At 44.8% G+C, this 27,415-nt stretch overlaps 1 protein-coding gene across 1 annotated transcript in view; it reads right to left on the bottom strand.

The window, feature by feature from the left end:
* SRRD (SRR1 domain containing) overlaps window positions 1-27,415 on the bottom strand; it is a 55,080-nt gene that overhangs the window by 25,976 nt on the left and 1,689 nt on the right. Inside the window, exon 2 of the mRNA XM_040351247.1 lies at window positions 23,758-23,936. Coding sequence (XP_040207181.1) covers window positions 23,758-23,915 — 158 coding nt within the window. The 5' untranslated portion in view covers window positions 23,916-23,936. The remainder of the gene's footprint in view (window positions 1-23,757; window positions 23,937-27,415) is intronic.

Genomic DNA, 27,415 nt, shown 5'->3' on the forward strand with positions numbered 1-27,415 from the left:
CAGCCTCTGTCCCATCAAACGCAGCCTCTGTCCCATCAAACGCAGCCTCTGTCCCATCAAACGCAGCCTCTGTCCCATCAAACGCAGCCTCTGTCCCATCAAACGCAGCCTCTGTCCCATCAATTGCATGATAAGCGGGGGGGGCGTTTAAAAAAAATACATATATATATATATACATATATATATATATATATATATATATATATATATATATTTTGTGACTATAGGAGGGGGGGTGGCGCCCTCTGTTGAAGTCGAGAAGTGACAAAACCGGTCAGGGCGTGGCTACAATGGCGTTACTGTAACCGGAAGTGATGAATGCGCTCCACCGCCAGCTGGCCCAAACCAGGAAGGAATACTCCAACGCCGCGTTTACCAACACGGGCAATTCTTTGGACCAGATGACAGCGGGGAATACATTCCTAACTTTATGTTCCTTTTACAGTTGAATAATTGTACGTGCATTTGAAGCGGGGGGTTGCTGCATTGGGGTTATTCTATTATTCATTAACCACTTAAGCCCCGGACCAATACGCTGTCTAAAGACCAAAGGTGTTTTTACAATTTGGCAATGCGCTGCTTTAACTGGTAATTGCGCGGTCATGCAATGTTGTACCGAAACGAAACTTGCGTCCTTTTCTTCCCACAAATAGAGCTTTATTTTGATGGTATTTGATCGCCTCTGCGATTTTTATTTTTTGCGATATAAACGCAAAAAGACCGTAAATTTTGAAAAAAAATGATTTTTCTTATAACAAAAAGTAAAAAAAATCGAATAAACTAAATTTTAGTCAAACATTTAGGCCAAAATGTATTCAGCCACATGTCTTTAGTAAAAAAAATCGCAATAAGCGTATATTTATTGGTTTTCGCAAAAGTTATAGCGTCTACAAACTAGGGTACATTTTCTGGAATTTACACAGCTTTTATTTTATGACTGCCTATCTCATTTCTTGAGGTGCTAAAATGGCAGGGCAGTACAAACCCCCCCCAAATGACCCCATTTTGGAAAGTAGACACCCCAAGGAAACTGCTGAGAGGCATGTTGAGTCCATTGAATATTTAATTTTTTTGTCCCAAGTGATTGAATAATGACGAAAAAAAAAAAAAAAAATGTTTACAAAAAGTTGTCACTAAATGATATATTTCTCACACATGCCATGGTTATATGTGGAATTGCACCCCAAAATACATTCTGCTGCTTCTCCTGAGTACGGGGATACCACATGTGTGGGACTTTTTGGGAGCCTAGCCGCATACGGGGCCCCAAAACCCAAGCACCGCCTTCAGCATTTCTAAGGGCACAAATTTTTGATTTCACTCCTCACTACCTATCAAGGTTTCGAAGGCCATAAAATGCCAAAATAGCAAAAAAAAAAAACCAAATGACCCTATTTTGGAAAGTAGACACCCTAAGCTATTTGCTGAGAGGCATGTCGAGTCCATGGAATATTTTATATTTTGACACAAGTTGCGGGAATATGACAAACTGATTTTTTTTTTGCACAAAGTTGTCACTAAATGATATATTGCTCACACATGCCATAGTTATATGTGGAATTGCACCCCAAAATACATTCTGCTGCTTCTCCCGAGTACGGGGATACCACATATGTGGGACTTTTTGTGAGCCTAGCCGCATACGGGGCCCCGAAAACAAAGCACCGCCTTCAAGATTTCTAAGGGCATACATTTTTGATTTCACTCCTCACTACCTATCACTACCTATCACAGTTTTGAAGGCCATAAAATGCCAAGATGTCACACAACCCCCCCAAATGACCCCATTTTGGAAAGAAGACACCCCAAGCTATTTGCTGAGAGGCATGTTGAGTCCATGGAATATTTAATTTTATGGCCCCAAGTGATTGAATAATGACCAAAAAAAAAAAAACGTTGTCACTAAATGATATATTTCTCACATATGCCATGGGCATATGTGGAATTGCACCCCAAAATACATTCTGCTGCTTCTCCTGAGTACGGGGATACCACATGTGTGGGACTTTTTGGGAGCCTAGCCGCGTACGGGACCCCGAAAACCAATCACCGCCTTCAGGATTTCTAAGGGCATAAATTTTTGATTTCACTCCTCACTACCTATCACAGTTTCGAAGGCAATAAAATGCCAAAACAGCACAAAACCCCCCCAAATGACCCCATTTTGGAAAGTAGACACCCCAAGCTATTTGCTGAGAGGCATGTTGAGTCCATGGAATATTTAATTTTTTTGCCCCAAGTCACTGAATAATGACCAAAAAAAAAAAAATACAAAACGTTGTCACTAAATGATATATTTCTCACACATGCCACGGTTATATGTGGAATTGCACCCCAAAATACATTCTGCTGCTTCTCCTGAGTACGGGGATACCACATGTGTGGGACTTTTTGGGAGCCTAGCCGCGTACGGGACCCCGAAAACCAATCACCGCCTTCAGGATTTCTAAGGGCATAAATTTTTGATTTCACTCCTCACTACCTATCACAGTTTCGAAGGCAATAAAATGCCAAAACAGCACAAAACCCCCCCAAATGACCCCATTTTGGAAAGTAGACACCCCAAGCTATTTGCTGAGAGGCATGTTGAGTCCATGGAATATTTAATTTTTTTGCCCCAAGTCACTGAATAATGACCAAAAAAAAAAAAAATACAAAACGTTGTCACTAAATGATATATTTCTCACACATGCCACGGTTATATGTGGAATTGCACCCCAAAATACATTCTGCTGCTTCTCCTGAGTACGGGGATACCACATGTGTGGGACTTTTTGGGAGCCTAGCCGCGTACGGGGCCCCGAAAACCAAGCACTGCCTTCAAGATTTGTGTGAGTGAAATCAAAAATTTATGTCCTTAGAAATCTTGAAGGCGGTGCTTGGTTTTCGGGGTCTCATACGCGGCTAGGCTCCCAAAAAGTCCCACACATGTGGTATCCCCGTACTCAGGAGAAGTAGCAGAATGTATTTTGGGGTGCAATTCCACATATAACCATGGCATGTGTGAGAAATATATCATTTAGTGACAATGTTTTGTACATTTTTTTATTTTAATTTTTTTTGGTCATGATTCAATCACTTGGGGCAACAAAAATTAAATATTCCATGGACTCAACATGCCTCTCAGCAAATAGCTTGGGGTGTCTACTTTCCAAAATGGGGTCATTTGGGTTTTTTTTGTGCTATTTTGGCATTTTATGGCCTTCGAAACTGTGATAGGTAGTGAGGAGTGAAATCAAAAATTTGCGCCCTTAGAAATGCTGAAGGCGGTGCTTGGTTTTCGGGGGCCCGTACGCGGCTAGGCTCCCAAAAAGTCCCAAACATGTGGTATCCCCGTACTCAGGAGAAGCAGCAGAATGTATTTTAGGGTGCAACTCCACATATAACCATGGCATGTGTGAGCAATATATCATTTAGTGACACATTTTTCTTTTTTTTTTTCTCATTATTCAATCACTTTGGACAAAAAAAAAAAAAAATCAATGGACTCAACATGCCTCTCAGCAGTTTCCTTGGGGTGTCTTCTTTCCAAAATGGGGTCATTTGGGTTTTTTTTGTGCTATTTTGGCATTTTATGGCCTTCGAAACTGTGATAGGTAGTGAGGAGTGAAATCAAAAATTTACACCCTTAGAAAGCCTGAAGGCGGTGATTGGTTTTTGGGGTCCCGTACGCGGCTAGGCTCCCAAAAAGTCTCACACATGTGGTATCCCCGTACTCAGGAGAAGCAGCAGAATGCATTTTGGGGTGTAATTCCACATATGTCCATGGCATGTTTGAGCAATATATCATTTAGTGACAACTTTGCGCAAAAAAAAAAATATATATATATATATATATATTTATATTTCCCGCAACTTGGGTCAAAATCTAAAATATTCCATGGACTTAAGATGCCTCTCAGCAAATAGCTTGGGGTGTCTACTTTCCAAAATGGGGTCATTTGGGGGGGTTTTCAATTGTCCTGGCATTTTATGCACAACAATTAGAAGCTTATGTCACACATCACCCACTCTTCTAACCACTTGAAGAAAAAGCCCTTTCTGACACTGTTTGTTTACGTAAAAACATATTATTTTTTTGCAAGAAAGTAAAGTTGAACCCCCAAACATTATATATTTTTTTAAAGCAAAGGCCCTACAGATTAAAATGGTGGGTGTTGCAAAAAAAATTTCCACACAGTATTTGCGCAGCGTTTTTTCAAACGCATTTTTTGGGGAAAAAATACACTTTTTTTTATTTTAAAGCACTAAAACACACTATATTGCCCAAATTATTGATGAAATAAAAATTATGATCTTAGGCCGAGTACATGGATACCAAACACGACATACTTTAAAATTGCGCACAAACGCGCAGTGGCGACAAACTACATACATTTTTAAAAGCCTTTAAAAGCCTTTACAGGTTACCACATTAGATTTACAGAGTAGGTCTACTGCTAAAATGACTGCCCTCGATCTGCCCTTCGCGGTGATACCTCACATGCATGGTGCAATTGCTGTTTACATATGACTCCAGACCGACGCTTGCGTTCGTCTTTGCGCAAGAGCAGGGGGGGACAGGGATGCTTTTTTTTATTTTTTTATTTTTTTATATATTTATTTCGCTTTTTTTATTTTATTTGTTAACTGTTCCTTCCATTTATTTATTTTTTTACCATTTTTATTGTTATCTCAGGGAATGTAAATATCCCTTATGATAGCAATAGTTAGTGACAGGTACTCTTTTTTTTTTTTAAATGGGGTCTATTAGACCCTAGATCTTTCCTCTGCCCTCAAAGCATCTGACCACACCAAGATCGGTGTGATAAAATGCTTTCCCATATTCTCAATGGCGCCGTTTATATCTGGGGGGGGGGGACATTCCCTCCCACTGAATGTAAAAGCAGTCTAGAGGCTAATTAGCCGCTAGGACTGCTTTTACATGAAAGCCGACCGCTGGCTGAAAAGAATGATACCAAGATGATGCCTAAACCCGCAGGCATCATTCTGGTATAACCATTCAAAGTCCTGCAACATACCAGTACGTTGATGGTTCTTGTTGGACATGTATTGTAATCTTTTTTTTTTTTCATGCAGTCTGTTGGCTGAACAAAAAAAAGATTGATCGGTGGGTATGCCCACCATTAGAATACCTCCCGTCATCCACCCACTTCTAATGATGGGCATACATGCACCATTTATATATGCCGAAGCATGGGGGCATCCTCCCGCAAAAAAGTTATGCCGCGTACGGTCGGACTTTTCTATGCCGCGTACACACGGTCGGACTTTTCTATGCCGTGTACACATGGTCAGACTTTTCCACAGGAAAGCCTCCGTAGGAATGTCAACCGTATGTACGCGGCATTAGGAGCAAAATCGCTCCTCCGCCCCTAATGCCCCCATGCTCCGGCATATATGCTCTTTTTTGAACTGTAGTGGTGAAATCACCTCCTACAGCATTGGAGTCGCGGCTTTATATATCGTGGGAGCAAACGCTGTTGCTGTCACGCTAAATAAATCCGCACTGCAACTGAATGGCGTACCTGCTAAGCAAATGATGGTTAACATTAAAACAAAGTAACATTCCAGTATAACAGTAAGATCATACCATACCTGCAAAGCAAATACCTATAAAAAAACATAGTAAAAAATAAAACATTTTTTAACGCAACCTGTGCCTAAAATATATATATGCCAAAGCATGGGGGCATCCTCCCGCAAAAAAGTTATGCCGCGTACGGTCGGACTTTTCTATGCCGCGTACACACGGTCGGACTTTTCTATGCCGTGTACACATGGTCAGACTTTTCCACGGGAAAGCCTCCATAGGAATGTCAACCGTATGTACGCGGCATTAGGAGCAAAATCGCTCCTCCGCCCCTGCTGCCCGCATGCTTCGGCATATATGCTCTTTTTTTTAACTGTGGTGGTGAAATCACCTCCTACAGCACTGGAGTCGCGGCTTTATATATCGTGGGAGCAAACGCTGTTGCTGTCAAGATAAATAAGTCCGCGCAACAGCTGAATGGCGTACCTGAAAACAGTAAAATAAATTACATACCTGAAAAGCAAGCATGAAAAAACATAACAACAATAAAACTTTGCAGAATAGAATACAGTAAAAAAGAGCAGAACAATAGAGAGAGAATAGAGAGGGAGAGAACAATAAAACGACAACTATTTTTGGTTTTTTTATTTTATATTTTTTTGTGTTTTTATTTTTTACTTTTTTTTTTTTTTTTTTTAACACTTTTTTTTGTAACTGTGAACTGTAACTTCAACTTTTCGGTTCCAGGTTTGGGTCTCTCAAAATGCGATGGCATCTTGGGAGACCCTGTGTGAGTGTGCCTAGCCTGTGAAATGTTTCACCCTACACTAATAATTAACGTGTGTGTGGAAGCGTTCAAAACATTCACCAATACAAAGACCAGGATTGCCAGGACATTTGGGACAAAAATAACGGGTGTCACGCCTAAATCCGCGCTTGGTACAGACACGACATTTTCTTTGGGGGGCTCGTTGGGTAGGGGTACTCGGGAGGACATAAGAAAAATGCCTCTCATGCAGTCGGCTTACTGCATTTGGTAGGAGATGGTGAGGTACAATACCGCCTGGATACAGGAGTTCTGTGATGATATCCCTCTGGAATTGAAGGAAGGATTCATTCCGTCCTGAAGCTCTGTATACGACATGAGCATTCAGTAGAGCCAATTGAAATAAATGTAGAGACACTTTTTTGTACCAGCGTCTCGTCTTACGGGCAATATGATACGGCGCCATTAACTGGTCGTTGAGGTCCACCCCTCCCATGTTTTGGTTATATTCGTGGACACAGAGGGGTTTCTCCACAACACCAGTCGCCGTACGAATTTGGACTGTCGTGTCTGCGTGAAGGGTGGTAAGAACGAAAACATTCCTATTGTCCCGCCACTTCACAGCGAGCAAATTTTTACATCTGCAGCAGGCTCTCGCCCCCGGCCTAACACGGGCATCTACAAGCCGCTGGGGGAAGCCCCGGCGATTAGGTCGCACGGTGCCACATGCTCCAATCTGTTGATCAAATAAGTGGCTAAAAAGTGGCACGCTGCTGTAAAAATTGTCCACATACAAATGGTACCCCTTTCCGAATAAGGGTGACACCAAGTCCCAAACAATCTTGCCAGCGCTCCCCATGTAATCTGGGCATCCTTCCGGCTCTACCTGACTATCTTTTCCCTCGTAAACCCTAAAGCTCCATGTGTAGCCTGTGGCCCTGTCACAGAGCTTATAGAGCTTGACCCCGTATCTGGCACGCTTGCTGGGAAGGTACTGTTTGAAAGACAAACGGCCAGCAAATTTAATCAGGGACTCATCAACGCATACAACCTGCTGGGGATTAAACAAGGCTGCAAAACGTTCGTTGAAATGGTTTACGAGGGGCCGAATTTTGTAGAGCCGGTCAAATTCAGGGTCTCCACGTGGACGACAAAGTGCATTGTCACTGAAATGCAGGAACCGCAGGATCGCCTCGTATCGTCTCCTGGCCATGTGAGCAGAGAAAATGTACATATGGTCAATGGGATGTGTGGACCAATACATCCGCAATGACGGAAATTTGTGTATGCCCATGTTGAGGGTAAGGCCCAGAAAGGTCTTAAATTCGGAAACCTCGAGAGGTTTCCATTCTTTGGCAAGGCGAGACTGGGGGTTAGCGGCGATGTAAGTACCAGCATATAAATTAGTCTGGTCCACAATAGATCTATAGAGATCTTCCGTGAAATACAGCGAATAAAAATCAAGTGACGTAAAGTTCGCTGTATCCACCTGAATACCGGGTTGGCCAGTGAATGGGGGAAGTACAGGTGCTGTAGAAGTGGTGGGGACCCAATCAGGATAGGCAAATTCTACAGGAAGGGCACTATGGGCACGACGGGCCTGTCTCTGTGTTCTTCTTGGTGGCAGCGGGACACTACTTGTGCTTGCCACATCGCCAGCTTCAACTGCACTTATGGGACTCGCCACGTCACCAAGTGTTACTGCAGTGCTGGATAAACGACCAGGGTGTACTAGGCCGCTGGTGCTTGCCAATTCACCAGAAGGAATAGCGGCGCTAGTACTGGATCTCTGCTCCATACGAGGGTCCTGCGGTTCTTGCTGCTCAACAACATCAGAATGGGATCGGGTACGCCTGGCCTTAGCAGGGACCTCAACTTCGTCGTGCGAGCTATCTGACATGGAGCCGCTGTCGTAAATGGGTTCATATTCTGAGCCAGAATCTGTCAGATGCGTGACCTCCTCCTCTTCACTATCTGACATGCACATGAACTCCAAGGCCTGCTTATCATTGTACCTTCGGTTTGCCATTTTGGACTCTAAATTTAGTGGTACAATGGTAAGGATTCACAGGTAAAAAAAGCACCTGACTATAGAAAAGCAAATGTAGAAAACGCTTAAAAAAAAACTGTAAGCGATCGCAGGGATCAGGCCTGTCTCTGCGAACGCTGCAGTTATGTGTCTTGTGTTTTGTAAGTGACAGTGATCGATCGATACTGCACTTGGGTGGGTTGGGCTGGGCAGAGGGGGGAAAACGCAGGTGCTAGCGGGTATCTGGGCTGATTCCGCTAACAATGCGTTTTTGGGTACCCTAAACTGCTGGGTACGCTAGTATAGATCTGATCAGATCAGGTATCGATCCGTTCAGATCCTATACCACTAAGGGGGGTGTATGCTTAGCGAGTGGGTGTAAGCGGTACTGGCTCTAACCTAACGCTGCCTGGGGCGACGCAGACCCTGACTGGCGCTAAAATTAAATTTATATCACCCGCCGGGTGATCAGGGGGTTAAACCTATTGGGTTATATACGGCGGGTGCTCTGATGCTATAAACAGCAAACTAACCAACCAGCGTCAACCGTAACACTTATACGGTGATCACTGGTGAAAGGGTTAACTAGGGGGCAATCAGGGGGTTAAAACCTTTATTCGGTAATATATGGGGGTACCTAACGCTTTCTAAAAACCTGGTGGCGAACCTAAAATAACTAAATAACTAACTGGCTAACCACGTCACCAGTGACACTTATACAGTGATCAGTGGTGAAAGGGTTAACTCTAGGGGCAATCAGGGGTTAAAACCTTTATTTATGGGGGTACCTAACGCTATATAAACCTGGCGGCGAACCTCAAAAAAAACTAACTGCCTAGCGGCAACAGTGACACTAATACAGCGATCAGAAACCGATCGCTTAGTGACACTGGCAATAGGGGTGAAAGGGTTAACTCTAGGGGCAATCAGGGGTTAAAACCTTTATTTATGGGGGTACCTAACGCTATATAAACCCGGCGGCGAACCTCAAAAAAAACTAACTGCCTAGCGGCAACAGTGACACTAATACAGCGATCAGAAACCGATCGCTTAGTGACACTGGCAATAGGGGTGAAAGGGTTAACTCTAGGGGCAATCAGGGGTTAAAACCTTTATTTATGGGGGTACCTAACGCTATATAAACCTGGCGGCGAACCTCAAAAAAAACTAACTGCCTAGCGGCAACAGTGACACTAATACAGCGATCAGAAACCGATCGCTTAGTGACACTGGCAATAGGGGTGAAAGGGTTAACTTTAGGGGCAATCAGGGGTTAAACCTTTATTGGGGGGGGGGGTAGGGGGCTACCCTGGACCTAAAGGGGCCTAAACCTAACTGCCCTGACACTTTTTTCTGTCACACTGACACTAAAAGCAGTGATCAGAAAATAAATGATCACTGCAATCAGTGACACTGTGACAGGGGGTGATCTGGGGGTGCTGGGGGGGTGATCGGGGGGGGGTTATGTGCCTATGTGTGCTGTGTCAGTGTGCTGTTGGTGCAACTCACAGTACTGACGTCTTCTCTCCTCTGGAACCGGACGAAAAGACCGCCAGAGGGGAGAAAACGTCACTTCCTCCCTGCCTGTGTTTACAGTTACACAGGCAGGGAGGGCTCAGGTGGAATCCGATTCGCCGAGGGAGATCGAGAGGGGACGGCTGGAAACCAATAGCCGCCCCCTCCTCCCGGACCTCCCGTACACCGTTCCCGGCCGTCGCATGTACCGGAGGGGGTCCCGATCGGACCCCCGAACCCAGGTAAGGCGGGGACGTACCTGTACGCCCATGTGCCTGTACGTGCCATATTGTGGACGTATATGTACATGCGGTGGTCGGGAACTGGTTAAAGCAGGATTACACTATTTAATGCTTTTGTGTTTTCATATAAATCTAATCAGAATTTAACCCATGCTGCCTCCGCTGTTGATGACGGAAGTTACTATTTAAGGCCTACATTTTTCATTTTGTTGGCGAGTTTGTACCCCGGAGGGGAGAGTGCCTCACTTGTAGTGAAGATTGGGACCAGGTCTAGGATGCATCACTGATCCAATCCCTAGAAGCACTCACCATTTTAGAACTTACTGTTGCCACGTTATCATTCAAATGTTTTATGTGTAGTTGGACACTTATCCAATTTTATTTGATTTTAAAAGAAACAGGTAACAGAAAAAAGAGAAGCACACATTTGATTTAAAACAAGCAAATAACAAAGAAAGAAAGGGAAGGGAGACAAACATTACAGATATGTACCAATATCAGCTTCTATACTTCTCCCAACCTGTAACCTCTCCTTCCCTCTATAGACTCATGACTCTTCATATTATTAACCGTCAATAACCCAACCCTAGTCATGTTGCTACTCCTCTTAATCTTTAAATTTCCACAATTGGGCTTATAAACCCCCTCACCTCAGGTAACCTCTTGTCCTCGAGACGGTGGGGAAGCTTTCTATCCCTCTCTTGTTCTATCTCCCTCTGCTTTTTACCCCCCATCCCCCCCCCCAATAAAAAAAAAAAGAACCCACCCCCCCTCAAACAACCCTTCCTCTCCTCTGCACCCCCCAGCTCCTATTCCACCTGCATCAGTCAGTTTACATCTGTAAAGGTTTTCCCCTCCTCTGAGTATTTAAAACGATTCCATTCCGCCCATGTCTCCAAATAGACCCCCCGTTGTTGCCGCGAGGTCCATACTAAATCCTCCATTCTATTCAAATCTTCCACTCGTTTAAGCCACATCCCTACTGAAGGGGGCTGGGTCTGTTTCCACATCACATGAATACAGGCTCTTGCTGCCTTCAAAAATGGCAAACTACTGACTTCCTATACTGTCTGACCAGTATATCCGATTCCTGTAACAGATACAAAGTACACTCCCCCGGGAGCTCCTCCTCACTGAACCGTTGCACTATTTCCCGCACCTTTTCCCAGAAACTCTGTATTTTAGGACAAGCCCAGAAGATGTGTATTAACGTCCCTCCCTTTTTCCCACACCACCACGTATCTGGATAACACCTATTTATGACGACCGGGTACGGTACCACTGTGATAAAATCTTAAAATTCATCTCCTGGACCTTTACACATACTGAAGATTAAAATACGTTTCGGAGTATCTTATTCTTTTGCTCCTCTGTAAAGGCCCTACCCAGCTCCGCCTCCCATTTATTAAAGAAAGGTAAACGAAAATCCTCCACGGGTGCGTTCAGCAATTCACTCATTTTAGAGAGGGTATGTTGGAGCATCCCACTCCCGTTACAATACCCCTCAAACTTTGTTAACCTACGCTCGTATCTACTCGGTAAATTCAAGGTGTCCAAAAAATTTCTCAATTGCAATGCCCTCCAAAAGTCCAATTGATAGGGTGTACATCCTGTTGTCATCTCCTGAATCGTGGGCCATACTCCAGCCCTCAGGAAATGAGAAGCTTGAAACAGCCCCTGTTCTGTTAATCTACTAAACGGTCCCTTCAATAATCCTGGTTCAAACTGTGGATTCCCCAGAATGGGAAAGAGGGGTGAATCTACTGTTGATAGTTTCCCTTTCACAAAAAAAACATATCCCATCCGGAGGGTAGGGCCTATCAGCGGATGCCTCTTAATATCTGTCGGCAGCTCCCTGTAGCACCATGCCGCTCGCTGGAGCATACTACCACATTGAGCTTGCTCTAATCCCGGCCATATTTTCTCTCCAGTATGTCTGCTCCAATCAGACGGCTCAGTAAAGCTGCCTGATAGTATCTATAAATGTCTGGGCAGACACTCCTCCATCTCGTTTAGATAATGATAGTATACGTCCCTTAATTCTTGGGCCCCATACACACGATAGAATCCATCCGCAGATAAATCCCAGCAAATGGGTTTCTGCGGATAGATCCTATGGTGTGTACACGCCAGCGGATCTTTTTCCGCGGATAAATCTCCCCTGGGATGGATTCCAGCAGATCGGATATTTGCTGACATGCACAACAAATCCATCTGCTGGAATCCATCCCAACGGATGGATCCGCTCGTCTGTACAGACTCACCGGATCCATCCGTCCAAAGGGATTCCCCGCACGCGTCGTAATGATTTGACGCATGCGTGGAATTCCTTATATGACAGCGTCGCGCCCGTCGCCGCGTCATAATCGCGGCAACGGCACGACACGTCATCGCCAGAGGATTTCCGCGCGGATTTCAATGCGATGGTGTGTACACTCCATCGCATAGAAATCTGCGGAAATCTTTGAGAGGATTTATCCGTGGAAACGGTCCGCTGGACCGTATCCGCGGATAAATTCTCTCGTGTGTATGGGGCCTTGGGCGTTTATTTGCCCAAATAAATCTACTGAACAGAGATTGTGTCTGCTTGAAAAAAAGCTTGGGTATTACAATAGGGAGTGTCTGAAAGAGGTACAGAAATGTTGGTAAAATATTCATTTTGATAATGTTACACCTCCCAAACCATGAATGAAACCCCTTCTGCCATCCATCCAGGAGGATCCGCACTTTAGCTAGTAATGGTACAAAATTAAGCTTATAAACTCGTGTAAGATCCGCCGGGATGGAGGTCCCCAGATATGTCAGAGCTGTGTCTGACCATTTAAATTTATAATTGGCTTTCAAGATCTTCAAATCTTTCTCAGGAATCGCCACTCCCATTGCTTCAGACTTTACATAAATTTGATATATCTCCATATATCTTCAGTTCTTGAAGCAAATTGGGGAGGAATACCATCGGGTTGGTCAAATTATACATCATATCATCTGCATATGCTGAGATCTTATATTCTGTACCTCCCAGGGACACCCCCTTAATGTCTGGATTCAATCGGATCCTACTCAATAAGGGCTCCACAGACAAAGCAAATAAAAGTGGGGATAACGGGCACCCCTGTCTTGTCCCATTCGATGACTTAAAAGATGGGGAAAAATACTCCATTCACTCTACCTGAGCCGTTGGATGGGTATAATTACTTGAAAACCATTGTATCATCTTATTACCGAACCCCATGTGTCTCAATACCGTAAACATGAATTGACAGTTTATCCGATCAAAGCTTTTTCCGCATCTGTCCCTAAGACGACACATGGGGTTCGGGATGAGCCAACCAAATGGATCAAGTTCAAAGTCTTAATCGTATTGTCCCGTGCTTCACGCAACTGCACGAACCCCACCTGATCTTTATGAACCAGGCCGGGTATGTGCTGTTGTAAGCGCATTGCCAAGATCTTAGAAAAGAGCTTCAGATCCGTATTCAATAATGATATCAGTCTGTAGCTCCCACATTGGGAGGGGTCCTTTCCTTCCTTAGATATAACCGCAATCATAGCTTTCAAAGATTCAATGTGGAAGGAATTTGTATCTCCTAAACCATTGAACATTTTTACCTTAAATGGTCCAAAAAAGAAGAAGTCTATAGTATTGAATAGTAAACCCATCTGGTCCCGGTGATTTTCCTCCCTTCCCTCTGCTCACTGCCTCTTGAATTTCTTCTATAGTAATTGGCTTTTCCATTTCCTGCCTTACCGCTGGCGTCAGACTCATGATACCTGATGTTGCTATATACTTTTCCATTGTAGATTGATCCTGAGAGCTTGTTTGCAAGTTATACAGTGCACTATAAAAATCTCCAAATCTCTGTGCTATCTCTCTAGGTAAACTTAGTTTCTCCCCTCCCACCCCTAAGATCATTGGAATGTAGGTCCTTGTTTGTTGTTCCCTCAACAAACTAGCCAGTTGCTTCCCACATTCTGCCTTCTGCTTTTTACAGGAGTAGTTCGGTAATTTGCCTACGTACCGCCAGGAGGTCTCTTTCCAACACCGGGCCAGGGCTCTGTTTATGTACAGCTTCTAAACGTAAGATATCTGTCAAAAGAGTTGTTAGCTTAAGTTCTCTTTCCCTCTTTATCCTGGCCCCATGTTTCATCAGGACACCCCTTATCACGCCTTATGGGCCTCCCAAATCACCCCTGCATCACAGTCTGGCGTATCATTAGTCTCGAAGTACCACCTTACTTCTTTCTGTACCTCTTCCAATACAACTGCATCCTGTAGCAGACTTTCATTCAGCCTCTAGGTCCCCGATCCGGGAGGCCGAAAGTCCCCCAGTGTGCATTTCAGAAAGATTGGTGCGTGATCTGACCATGAAACTTCCCCTATTCCAACCTCTTTAACTGCCTGTAACTGGTTATGTGGGATAAAAAAATAATCTATCCGAGAGTAGATCTTATGAGGGGTAGAATAAAAGGAATAATCTCGCTCTCCTGGATGTGTCATTCGCCATATATCTATTAGTCTCGCTTTCTGTATCAGCCGCAGTATCCGTTTCCGGGTACCCCCTGAGGCTGACGAGCCCCCAGATGAGGTATCCACACTAGAGACAAGGGGTATATTTAAACCCCCCCCAAGATCAACTGCCCCTCCTGAAAATCTACTAATTTATCCAGAAACTTCCCAAAGAAAGCATCCTGTTGCGTAATAGGAGCATAAAAATATGCCAGGGTAACCACCAGTCCCCCTATCGTCCCTTTCAACACTAAATACTGCCCCCCGGTGTCCACCAAGGAGTCTGTGAATGACCATGGGATCTTATTCGAGATTAAAATTGATACCCCCCCTTCTTTGCCACCGGGTTCATTGCGTGATATACCATTGTGAAAGCTCTATTTCTAAGAAAGGGAGGCCCTCCTCTTCTAAAATGTGTCTCCTGAATAAATGTGATATCACTCCCCATTTTCTTCAATTCCTGTAAAAGCATCCGCCTCCCTTTGCATTAATTGAAATTATTGATAGGGTTTCCATTTCTAATCCAACAGAGCGAAATTATACAACCTCAGAGAACAGGAAAACAAAACTGACCAGCTAGGGGACACCTGGTACCAGAGAGCGGTGCCGAGAGAGAGGGAAAAAAAAACCCCTCCCCTACTCAAAACTAATATCACTGGAGAAAAAAAAGGAAGAAATGTAAGCCTCCCCTCCTCCCCAGCGATATGGAAAGCTACTAACTTTAAACACTCTAATTCCCTTCCCCAATGAGTGTTGGCCTATCGGGGGGAAATTAATTGTGCATGCCCCTGGTCCCTCCTCCAGCTCCTTCCAACTACTTCTCCGTGCCCAATTATACTACTTAATTTAATTTACCCCTGCCTAGTCCTCAAAACCCTGAAACACTCTTCCCTCCTGTTCTATTCTTATTTTGTTTTATTTATATCTAACAAAGATAGGGAAGAGGTATCAGAGAGAAAACAACTCTTTCCCTTTAGAGTTGCATTGTGGTAGCCCCCCCCCCCCCCCCTAAACTAAATCCCCTTGCAAAAACAAAAACACATTAAACCCCCCTTACCTCTCCCTAGAGCTTATTTCCAATACCCCCCTCCTAAGGTATTCAAACAGGATCCACCCTCCCTTCATGTTACTCACCTTTCCAACCAAATTAATTGATTCCAGGTGCAAATTACATTCAACCACGTAACTTGAGCCCCCATATCATAAACTTGTTAAAACAGAATAATAAAATAATATAAAACATATAACAAACAGATCATCCCTCTCCTTTGCATGTCTCCATTTCTTAGTCATATCTCAGAGGGCCTCCCCTAAGGGAGGTCCACACCAATTATCAATATCAACAAGGGGAGAAGAAAAAAAGAGAGAGAGAGAGAAAAAAAAAAACCCTTCCTCTATTAAACCCTTTAAATCAATCTCACCCCCCTCATACCCTCTTTGTGTCTGTGCCACTAATTATATTCTAATTATATCATTAGTATTGTGTTATCTGTATACCCCTTCTCTCTCCCCCCGCCCCTATAATTACCCCCCCCTCACAAAAAAAAGGAGAAATCCCCTTCCCCCCCATCACCTACTTGTGTATTTAGTGCCTCTTCTCAATGTATTTTCCCCTCCGAAAAGGGGTTACCCCTTATATTTATGCGAATCATCCCTATTCTATTTGCTTTTCTTTCTCTTTTTCCCTTCCCCTTTTAAAGAACAACATTTCCCCCTCTCCCCCTCCATTCACGCACCAAGAAATGATATGTCCCAAATGTCACACATAAACCTCAGCAAGGGAGAGGGAAGGTGGGGGGTCAACAGGGAGATAAAAAGGGAGAAACCTCCTGGGGTCTCAACCCCCATCCCCCTACTGCCCCCCCCATCCCTCCAACTCTCCATTATCCTGTTTTCTACCATCTCTGCCTCCTACCTTCTGCCCCCCCCCCCCCCCAGAAAAAAAAACCCTTCAGCCCTCCTAAAAAAAAAAAAAAAAAAAGATTGTTTCCCCTTCCACCTATCTCCCCCCCCCCTCAAAGAAAATTCTTGGGTGTCATCTCAGGTCTCTTTCTCCATGTCTCATCCCCTATACCACCCCAAGAGATTCACCTCACACAACAACATCATCAAACTTTGTGCTACAAGAAAAGAGGATTCTCCTTCCCTTTCCCCTCTCCCCTGTAACCAAAAAGAACGCGGGCCTTTCCTGATAAGAACTGAGATTGGAAATCTCCACCTGTATGTCCCCCCCCCAGTCTAATATTAGACGGAGGAGTGCTCTACGCTGGAGAGTGGCACTTGATAAGTCAGGTAATATCTTCAGCTGTACCCCATTAAATTTTATTGTCCCAGCCTCCTAGGCCTTCCGCAGAATTACCTCCCTATGCGAAAAGTAATGCATTCGACATATCACATCTCGGGGGCGACTGCTATCTTTCGGCTTGGGGCCCAGAGCCCTATGTACTCTGTTCATTCTAAAATTTAAAGGCATAGCGTCTTTCAAAACTTTTTGGAAAATACGTTTTACCGTGTCTTGAAGATTCTCTTGCTCTGCTGACTCCAGGCCCCTCGTACATGTACATTGTTACGTCGACTTCGGTCCTGGAGGTCCTCCAACTGCAACTGTAGGGACACTGTGATATCTACCTGAACGTGCCTCTCTCCTTCCAATACCTTCACCCGTTGCTCTAAATCCTTCGATACGCTCTCCCCCTCTATTGCACGGTCCTCCAGCACCTGTAATTCTCCTCCTGGAGTGCACCTCTTCCACTTTTGCAATCAGGGCACTTATACAGTGGGGATCGAAAGTTTAGGCACCCCAGGTAAAATGTTGTATTAATGTGCATAACAAAGCCAAGGAAAGATGGAAAAATCTACAAAAGGCATCAAATTCCAGATTAGACATTCTTATATGTCAAAAAAAGTTAATTTTATTTCCATCATTTACACTTTCAATATTACAGAAAACAAAATGGCGTCTGCAAAAGTTTGGGCACCCTGCAGAGTTAATATCTTGTACTGCACCCTTTGGCAAGTATCACAGCTTGTAAATGCTTTTTGTAGCCAGCCAAGAGTGTTTTAATTCTTGTTTGAGGTATCTTTGCCCATTCTTCCTTACAAAAGTCTTCCAGTTCTTTGAGATTTCTGGGCTGTCTGTCACGCACTGCTCTTTTAAGGTCTATCCATAGATTTTCAATTATGTTGAGGTCAGGAGATTGTGAAGGCCATGGCAAAACCTTCAGTTTACGCCTCTTGATGTAATCCCCCATGGATTTTGAGGTGTGTTTAGGATCATTATCCATTTGTAGAAGCCATCCTCTCTTTAACTTCAGCTTTTTCACAGATGGCATCAAGTTACCATCCAAAATTTGCTGAAATTGTATTGAATCCATTTTCCTTCTACTCGTGAAATGTTCCCTGTGCCACTGGCTGCAATACAACCCCAAAGCATGATTGATCCACCCCCATGCTTAACAGTTGGACAGAGGTTCTTTTCATTAAATTATGTGCCCTTTCTTCTCCAAACGTACCTTTGCTCATTCCGGCCCAAAAGTTCTAGTTTAACCTCATATGTCCACAGAACTTGTTTCCAAAATGCATACGACTTGTCTATATGTTCATTTGCAAAGTTCAAACGCTGATTTTTTTGGTGAGGACGTAGAAGAGGTTTTCTTCCGATGACTCTTCCATGAAGATCATATTTGTACAAGTATCTCTTAATAGTGGAATAGTGGAATACAACTCCAGTGTCTGCCAGATCTTTCTGAAGGGATCGTGCAGTCAAACGTGGGTTTTGAATTGCTTTTCTCACAATCCTGCGAGCTGTTCTGTCTGATATTTTTCTTGGTCTTACAGATCTTGCTTTATCTTCCACTGTTCCTGATGACTGCCATTTCCCAATTACATTCTGAACAGAGGATATTGACATCTGAAAACGCTTTGCTATCTTCTTATAGCCTTCTCCAGCTTTGTGAGCGTCAACTATTTTCAGTTTCCATTTTCTAGACAACTGCTTAGAAGAACCCATGGTGCTGATTGTTGGGGCAAGGTCAGATGAGTCTGGGCATTTAAAACCTTTGAGATTGACATCACCTGGTATTCCCAGACGATGATTGAGAACAATCCATGACACTGGCAGGTCTCAGCTTTGCAAAGGGGGCAGTGCATGCTATAAATTCTGCAGGGTGCTCAAACTTTTGCAGACGCCACTTTTTTGTTTTCTGTAATTTTGAAAGTGTAAATGATGGAAATAAAATCTAACTTTTTTTGACACATAAGAATTTCTAATCGGTAATTTGATGCCTTTTGGAGATTTTTCCATCTTTCCTTGGCTTTGTTATGCACATTAATACAAATTTGTACCTGGGGTGCCCAAACTTTCGATCCCCATGGTATCTGCCCTAGTGGGGAGTGCTTGAATTAACGCCTTTAAGTTCTCCATTTCACTTTTCAGCTCACCAGTCTCTCATGGGGGAGGGAGGTTGCAGTCCCAGTTAATATAGCAGACAAACGGGGGTTCTGTGGAGTAATCTGGAGAGCCTCCACATCTGCTCTCACCGACATTTGAGGCTGGCTTGTTCTTGTGAGGGCCCCCACTAGACTGCCTCCTCACATCCGTCAGCCTGCTCTTACCTTCAGAGCGCTGTCCTCCCCCCTGTAAGGTTGTAAAATACCGTTCAATCACTGGCTGCTCTGCAGGTTTGGGTGCTTGTACTACTTGAGCTTGTGCTGACAATGCTGCCTTGCGGGACGTTCGGCTTTCCAGCTGCCTTCACGGGTGCATGCCGCTAAATCAACACCAAGTTGAATTACGCGCGCCTCCACAATCACAGCCACGTTCTCTCTGCAGTCTCTCCGCAAATCACTCCTCCCCCACAGCAGGCTCAATCAGCACACCGCCGCTCATCTCTTCAATCCGTCGCGCCCGGAGCTATCGGAGGAGACAGGAGCTCACAGCTCTACTCCCTCACCCGGCCATGCACAAGCCACACCCCACTTATCCAACTTTAGCGCTGTTTTATCATTTGGACTATTTATCCAATGTTAGCTCTGTTTTATCATTTGGACTATTTATGGTTCCAGGACTTGATATTTTTGTTTTATCTGGGTACTTTTATGAGATCACTCATTTTTGTATTCTAAACAGTTGCTGCTTTGCTATTATTACTTTTTTATGTACTTTGATACTAGCTTTTATCCTGTTCAACTATCTTCATATTCTTAAATTACCCTTTTAGACAATTTATTTAGTTATTAGGAGGAGTCTCAGAACTTGTATTTTATCACTGTGGCGCCGGGAAGTGCATTATAGGCCTTGTTTTATGCACTATATATATATATATATATATATATATATATATATATATATATATATATATACATATACATACATATACACACACACACACACACACACACAATATATATATATATATATACATATACATATACATATACATATACACACACACACAATATATATATATATATATATATATATATATATATATATATATATATATATATATATATATATATATATATATATATTTTTTTTGATTGCATTATTATTCAAAGCATCCTGACTGTAAAAAAAAATCACAAGCGCCTACATTTTGCACAGCACCGTGTAAATATTTACAGTATATATATATATATTTATATACACACACACACACACATTTGTGGTTGCAGCAATTTATTTCACAAGATCAAATAACAGCTTTTCATGCAAGTATGGAAGTCTGCCCTTTCTCAGGTTTGAGACACTGAATAAAAGAAGTAACATTTTACATAGTATAAAAAGAAGTAACAATTTAGTATTAGCTAAGTTTCTGGTTCCTGTTTGTATGCTGTATAATACACTTAAATGTTACTTCTTTTATTCAGTGTTTCTGATCCAAGGAAGTTCAGACTTTGCCCCAAAGATTGTACTTTGATTGTAAAATGCTGTTTTTTGACCTTGTGAAATAAATTTTCCTATATACAGCAGTTGTTCTGCTGAGGTCAGTCCTGTTGCAAGAGCACCAACTACTAACATTGTTGTGCGGTTCTTGCATACATCCTTATTTTATAAACACTGTATTAGGAAAAGTATTGGGACACCTGCCTTTATAAGCACATGAACTTTAATGGCATCCCAGTCTTACTCCGTTGGGTTTAATATTGAGTTGGCCCACCTTTTGCAACTATAACAACTTCAACTCTTCTGGGAAGGCTGTCCACAAGGTTCAGGAGTGTGTCTATGGTAATGTTTGACCATTCTTCCAGAAGTGCATTTATGAGGTCAGGCACTGATGTGGGCGAGAAGGTCTGGCTCACAGGCTGCGCTTTAATTCACCCCAAAGGTGTTCCATTGGGTTGAGGTCAGGACTCTGTGCAGGCCAGTTAAGTTCCTACACCACAAACCTGCTAATCTATGTCTTTATGGACCTTGCTTTGTGCACTGATGCGCAGTCATGTTGGAACAGGCAGGGACCATCCTCAAACTGTTCCCACAAAGTTGGGATTATAAAATTGTCCAAAATGTCTTGGTATGCCGACGCCTCAAGAGATCCCTTTACTGGAACTAAGGGGCCAGGCCTAACCCCTGAAAAACGACCCCACATCATAATCCTCTCAATAATCACCTCCACCAATGATTTGTACCAGTGCACAAAGCAAGGTCCATAAAGATATGGATGAGCAAGTTTGGGGTCGGGGAACCTAACTGGCCTGCATATACAGTATCTTAAATTTTTGTAAATATTTTATTATACATTTTCAGTGATAACACTGAAGAAATTACACTTTGCTACAATGTAAAGCAGTGAGTGTACAGCCTGTATAAATTTTCTGTCCCTTCAAAATAGCTCAATACACAGCCATTAATGTCTCAACCGCTGGCAACAAAAGTGAGTACACCCCTAAGTGAAAATGGCAAAATTGGGCCTAATTAGCCATTTTCCCTCCACGGTGTCATGTGACTCATTAGTGTTACAAGGTCTAAGGTGTGAATGGGGAGCAGGTGTGTTAAATGTGGTGTTATTGCTCTCACTCTCTCATACTGGTCACTGGAAGTTCAACTCTCTGAGGATCTGAAAAAAAAAATTATTGTTGCTCTACATAAAAATGGCCTAGGCTATAAGAAGATTGTCAAGACCCTGAAACTGAGCTACAGCACGGTGGCCAAGACCATACAGCGGTTTAACAGGACAGGTTCCACTCAGAACAGACCTTGCCATGCTCAACCAAAGAAGTTGAGTGCGCATGCTCAGTGTCAAATCTAGAGGTTGTCTTTGGGAAATAGACGTATGAATGCTGCCAGCATTGCTGCACAGGTTGAAGGGACGTGGGCTCAGCCTGTCACTGCTCAGACCATACGCCGCACACTGCATCAAATTAGTCTGCATGGCTGTAATCCCAGAAGGAAGCCTCTTCTAAAGATGATGCACAAGAAAGCCCACAAACAATTTGCTAAAGACAAGCAGACTAAGGACATTGATTACTGGAACCATGTCCTGTGGTCTGATGAGGCAAAGATAAACTTATTTGATTCAGATGGTGTCAAGTGTGTGTGGCAGCAACCAGGTGAGAAGGACAAAGACAAGTGCGTCTTGCCTACAGTCAAGCATGGTGGTGGGAGTGTCGCGGTCACTGCCGACACTGGGGAGCTACAGTTCATTGAGGGAACCATGAATGCCAAAAACTCACGGATCGGATCGATCCTCGGATCAGGAGTCAAGGATCGGATCATTTTTGGATCAGCAAAAAAAAAAAAAAAAAAAAAAAAGACAAATCTTGCTACACCCACCGGAGTTTTAGATTTCACAGTTATTCTCAACACAAAACGGAGCTTATGTTCTTAAATACAGTGTTTGGAAATACGACGGACTGTTTATTGCTAATGTGACAGAACACCTCTGATTTTCACATTTAATTTAACATGTAAACAGTCCGTCGAATTTACAAATACTGTATTTAAGCATATCAACTCAGTTTTGTGTTGAAATAACTGCATCCAGCAATACTTATATGTGCAGCCCCATGTAGAAAAGTAGTGTCACCAGTTCCCTCCTGTGACCTTAACTATCCCAATCATCAGATCGGCGTGTCATTGATCGGCGGGCTGAGTGTTGCGTGTCTAGTGAAAATCCCCCCCCCCCCTACGTGCTCAGTACATACAGATCCCCCCGATCGCCTCCTCTCTCTTCTCTGGCAGCAGCAGGACGTCCGGTGCGGCGGCAGCGGCTCCTCGTGTGGATTCCTCAAGATGCAGCATGGAGCTCATCGCTGGGCTGTTAGGAGTCAATGACATATTGAGCTCAAGTGCCCGCAAACTTCCGTGGAGCAGCCTGCATTCCCCGCGCCGGGTGGACCAAGATGGCTGCCGCTTCGGAAGCTAGGCAGAAGCCGCGGCCTTTCCTATAGACCGGGAGGCCAGCGGATCGCCGTGTGTCCCAACGCGAAGGTGCTGATTCGTATGGATCACGGATCAATGATGATCCGTTGCACCCCTAGTACTGTGACATACTGAAGCAGAGCATGATCCCCTCCCTTCAGGGACTTGGCCGCAGGGCAGTATTCCAACATGATAACTACCCCAAACACACCTCCAAGATGACCACTGCCTTGCTAAAGAAGCTGAGGGTAAAGGTGATGGACTGGCCAAGCATGTCTCCAGACCTAAACCCCTTTGAGCATCTGTGGGGCATCTTCAAACAGAAGGTGGAGGAGCGCAAGGTCTCTAACATCCACCAGCTCTGTGATGTTGTCATGGAGGAGTGGAAGAGGACTCCAGTGGTAACATGTGAAGCTCTGGTGAACTCCATGCCCAAGAGGGTTAAGGTGGTGCAGTAAATTATTGGTGGCCACACAAAATATTGACACTTTGGGCCCAATTTGGACATTTTCAATCAGGGGTGTACTCACTTTTGTTGCCAGCGGTTTAGACATTATTGGTTGTGTGTTGAGTTATTTTGAGGTGACAGAAAATGGACACCGTTATACAAGCTGTGCATTCACTACATTACATTGTAGCAAAGTGTCATTTCTTCAGTGTTGTCACAAGAAAAGACAAAATATTTGAAAAAATTTGAGGGTGTACTCACTTTTGTGAGATGCTATATATATATATATATATATATATATATATATATATATATATACACACACACACACACACACACACACAGGTTTACTCACATGGTGTCCCTAATTTTTTTAATGACATCTTTAACATTTACATCCAGATCCAGAGCTTGTGAAGATCCTTCATCTTTACAAAGTGAGTTTCCTTTAATCTGCTGTGACTTCTTGCCCGCCTTCCTCTTGCTTACCACCTGCCAAGCATCTGACTCCATGCCGGGGAAAAGCAAAGACACCTAAAGACAGCAAAAATTTGACATGAGGGGAAAAAAAAAGTCTGAAAAATGTTTTTACTATTTCTGCCAAAAATAGCAAGAAATTGACCAGTACCAAATTTTGTTTGAAGGGGGAAATAAAATGGGTTTACTATGTTAAAGGGGAACTCCAGACAGATAGACTTTCTCATTTCTAGTGTGAAAAAAAGGGGGAATGGAGTTAGTTTTTGTATCCTAATAGCTGTGACATGTGAACTATACATAGAACTTACACAACCCACCAGCATATACCAGAGAACAAAAACTCTGCTGCTGGGTCCTGCCATCCATCACAGCAAACAGCATAGAAAAGTTACAACATGGCTATCAAATACAGAAAGGACACCAAAGACAACGCTACCATTCATGTGAAAGTCATCTATCATTGCATTCTGCGTTTCAGTGAGTGAATTGGAAAGGAGGACTTTACGCTGCTGACTTTTCACAAAAGTCAACATTTGTATACATGTCATAGTGCTGTTTGGTGTACTAAGGCTGCACATTTGCTGGAAGGCAGGAATATGTTGATGAGGGGGGAGAGGTAAGAGAGGAGGGACAATGAGAATGGAAGGTGAGGGAAGAGGAGAGGGGAAGAGGAAAGAGGAGAGGGGAAGAGGAAAGAGGAGAGGGGAAGAGGAAAGAGGAGAGCGGGAAGAGGAAAGAGGAGAGCGGGAAGAGGAAAGAGGAGAGCGGGAAGAGGAAAGAGGAGAGGGGGAAGAGGACAGAGGAGAGGGGGAAGAGGACAGAGGAGAGGGGGAAGAGGACAGAGGAGAGGGGGAAGAGGACAGAGGAGAGGGGGAAGAGGACAGAGGAGAGGGGGAAGAGGACAGAGGAGAGGGGGAAGAGGACAGAGGAGAGGGGGAAGAGGACAGAGGAGAGGGGGAAGAGGACAGAGGAGAGGGGGAAGAGGACAGAGGAGAGGGGGAAGAGGACAGAGGAGAGGGGGAAGAGGAAAGAGGAGAGGGGGAAGAGGAAAGAGGAGAGGGGGGAAGAGGAAAGAGGAGAGGGGGGGAAGAGGACAGAGGAGAGGGGAAGAGGACAGAGGAGAGGGGGAAGAGGACAGAGGAGAGGGGGAAGAGGACAGGGGAGAGGGGGAAGAGGAGAGGGGGAAGAGGAAAGAGGAGAGGGGGGAAGAGGAAAGAGGAGAGGGGGGGGAAGAGGACAGAGGAGAGGGGGAAGAGGACAGAGGAGAGGGGGAAGAGGAAAGAGGAGAGGGGGAAGAGGACAGAGGAGAGGGGGAAGAGGACAGAGGAGAGGGGGAAGAGGACAGAGGAGAGGGGGAAGAGGAGAGGGGGAAGAGGAAAGAGGAGAGGGGGAAGAGGAAAGAGGAGAGGGGGAAGAGGAAAGGGGGGAAGAGGAAAGAGGAGAGGGGGGGAAGAGGACAGAGGAGAGGGGGAAGAGGAAAGAGGAGAGGGGGGAAGAGGAAAGAGGAGAGGGGGGGAAGAGGACAGAGGAGAGGGGAAGAGGACAGAGGAGAGGGGGAAGAGGACAGAGGAGAGGGGGAAGAGGACAGAGGAGAGGGGGAAGAGGACAGAGGAGAGGGGGAAGAGGAGAGGGGGAAGAGGAGAGGGGGGAAGAGGAAAGAGGAGAGGGGGGAAGAGGAAAGAGGAGAGGGGGGAAGAGGAAAGAGGAGAGGGGGGAAGAGGAAAGAGGAGAGGGGGGAAGAGGAAAGAGGAGAGGGGGGAAGAGGAAAGAGGAGAGGGGGGAAGAGGAAAGAGGAGAGGGGGGAAGAGGAAAGAGGAGAGGGGGGAAGAGGAAAGAGGAGAGGGGGAAGAGGAAAGAGGAGAGGGGGAAGAGGAAAGAGGAGAGGGGGAGGAGGAAAGAGGAGAGGGGGAGGAGGAAAGAGGAGAGGGGGAAGAGGAAAGAGGAGAGGGGGAAGAGGAAAGAGGAGAGGGGGAAGAGGAAAGAGGAGAGGGGGAAGAGGAAAGAGGAGAGGGGGAAGAGGAAAGAGGAGAGGGGGAAGAGGAAAGAGGAGAGGGGGAAGAGGAAAGAGGAGAGGGGGAAGAGGAAAGGGGGAAGAGGAAAGAGGGAAGAGGAAAGAGGAAGAGGAAGATGACAGAGGAGGAGGAAATGATAAGGGGAAGATAAAAAAGGAGAAGAGGAGGGGGAAGTGGGGAGAAAAGATGAGAAGGGAAGGTGAGGGAAGAGGAAAGAGAAGGAGGAAGAGGAGAAGGGAATGAGAAAGGAAAGGGAAGAGGAGATAAGGAAGAGGAAATGATGAGGGTGATGCCCTGTACACACGATCGGACCTTTGTCCGACCAAGTTCACATCGTAATTCCGACAGAATTCCATCGGAGGAAAAGACAACGTGTCCTCTATGTAATATGAATGAATTTCTCTGATGGGGCATACACACGGTCGAAATTTCTGATAAAAAAAGTCAGTCAGACCTTTTCCATCAGAAATTCTGACCGTGTGTACAAGGAATTATAGGAAAGATGGGAAGAGGAGGGGAAAATAGAGAGGGACGATGAGAATGGAAGGTGAGGGAAAAGGAAAGGGAAGGGAAGGGGAGATGACAGGAGAGGAGGGGGAGAGGGGAAGAAGAAAGGGACGACCAGAGGGAAAGATTGGATGGAAAAGGAGAGGAAAGGAGGGAGGAGGAAAAGGGGAGAGGGAACAAGGAAAAGGAGAAGATGGGAGGAAGGAGGAGAAGGTGAGGTGGAAAGGAAGATAGGAGGAGAGGAAGAGGAGGGGGAAGATTAGATGAGAGGGACAAGAAGAAGATGGGGAAAAAGGAGGGAGAAAGGAAGAGAAGTTGGTGAGAGGAAGAAAAAACATGAGGGGGAAGAGAAGAAGGTGAGGGGGGGGAAGGGGAAGAGAAGAAGGTGAGGGGGGGGGGGAAGGGGAGAGAAGAAGGTGAGGGGGTGAAGGGGAGAGAAGGTGAAGGGGAGAGAAAAAGGTGGGGGGTGAAGGGGAGAGAAGAAGAGAAGAAGGTGACAGGGGAGAGAAGAAAGTGAGGGGGGGGGGGAGAGAGAAGAAAGTGAGGGGGGGGGGGGGAGAGAGAAGAAAGTGAGGGGGGGGGGGAGAGAGAAGAAAGTGAGGGGGGGGGGAGAGAGAAGAAAGTGAGGGGGGGGAAAGGGAAGAGAAGAAAGTGAGGGGGGGAAAGGGAAGAGAAGAAAGTGAGGGGGGGGAAAGGGAAGAGAAGAAAGTGAGGGGGGGAAAGGGAAGAGAAGAAAGTGAGGGGGGGAAAGGGAAGAGAAGAAAGTGAGGGGGGGAAAGGGAAGAGAAGAAAGTGAGGGGGGGAAAGGGAAGAGAAGAAAGTGAGGGGGGGAAAGGGAAGAGAAGAAAGTGAGGGGGGGAAAGGGAAGAGAAGAAAGTGAGGGGGGGAAAGGGAAGAGAAGAAAGTGAGGGGGGGAAAGGGAAGAGAAGAAAGTGAGGGGGGAAAGGGAAGAGAAGAAGGTGAGGGGGGAAAGGGAAGAGAAGGAGGTGAGGGGGGGGAAAGGGAAGAGAAGAAAGT

Source organism: Rana temporaria, chromosome 1 (assembly GCF_905171775.1).
Source record: "Rana temporaria chromosome 1, aRanTem1.1, whole genome shotgun sequence".
Taxonomy (NCBI): domain Eukaryota; kingdom Metazoa; phylum Chordata; class Amphibia; order Anura; family Ranidae; genus Rana; species Rana temporaria.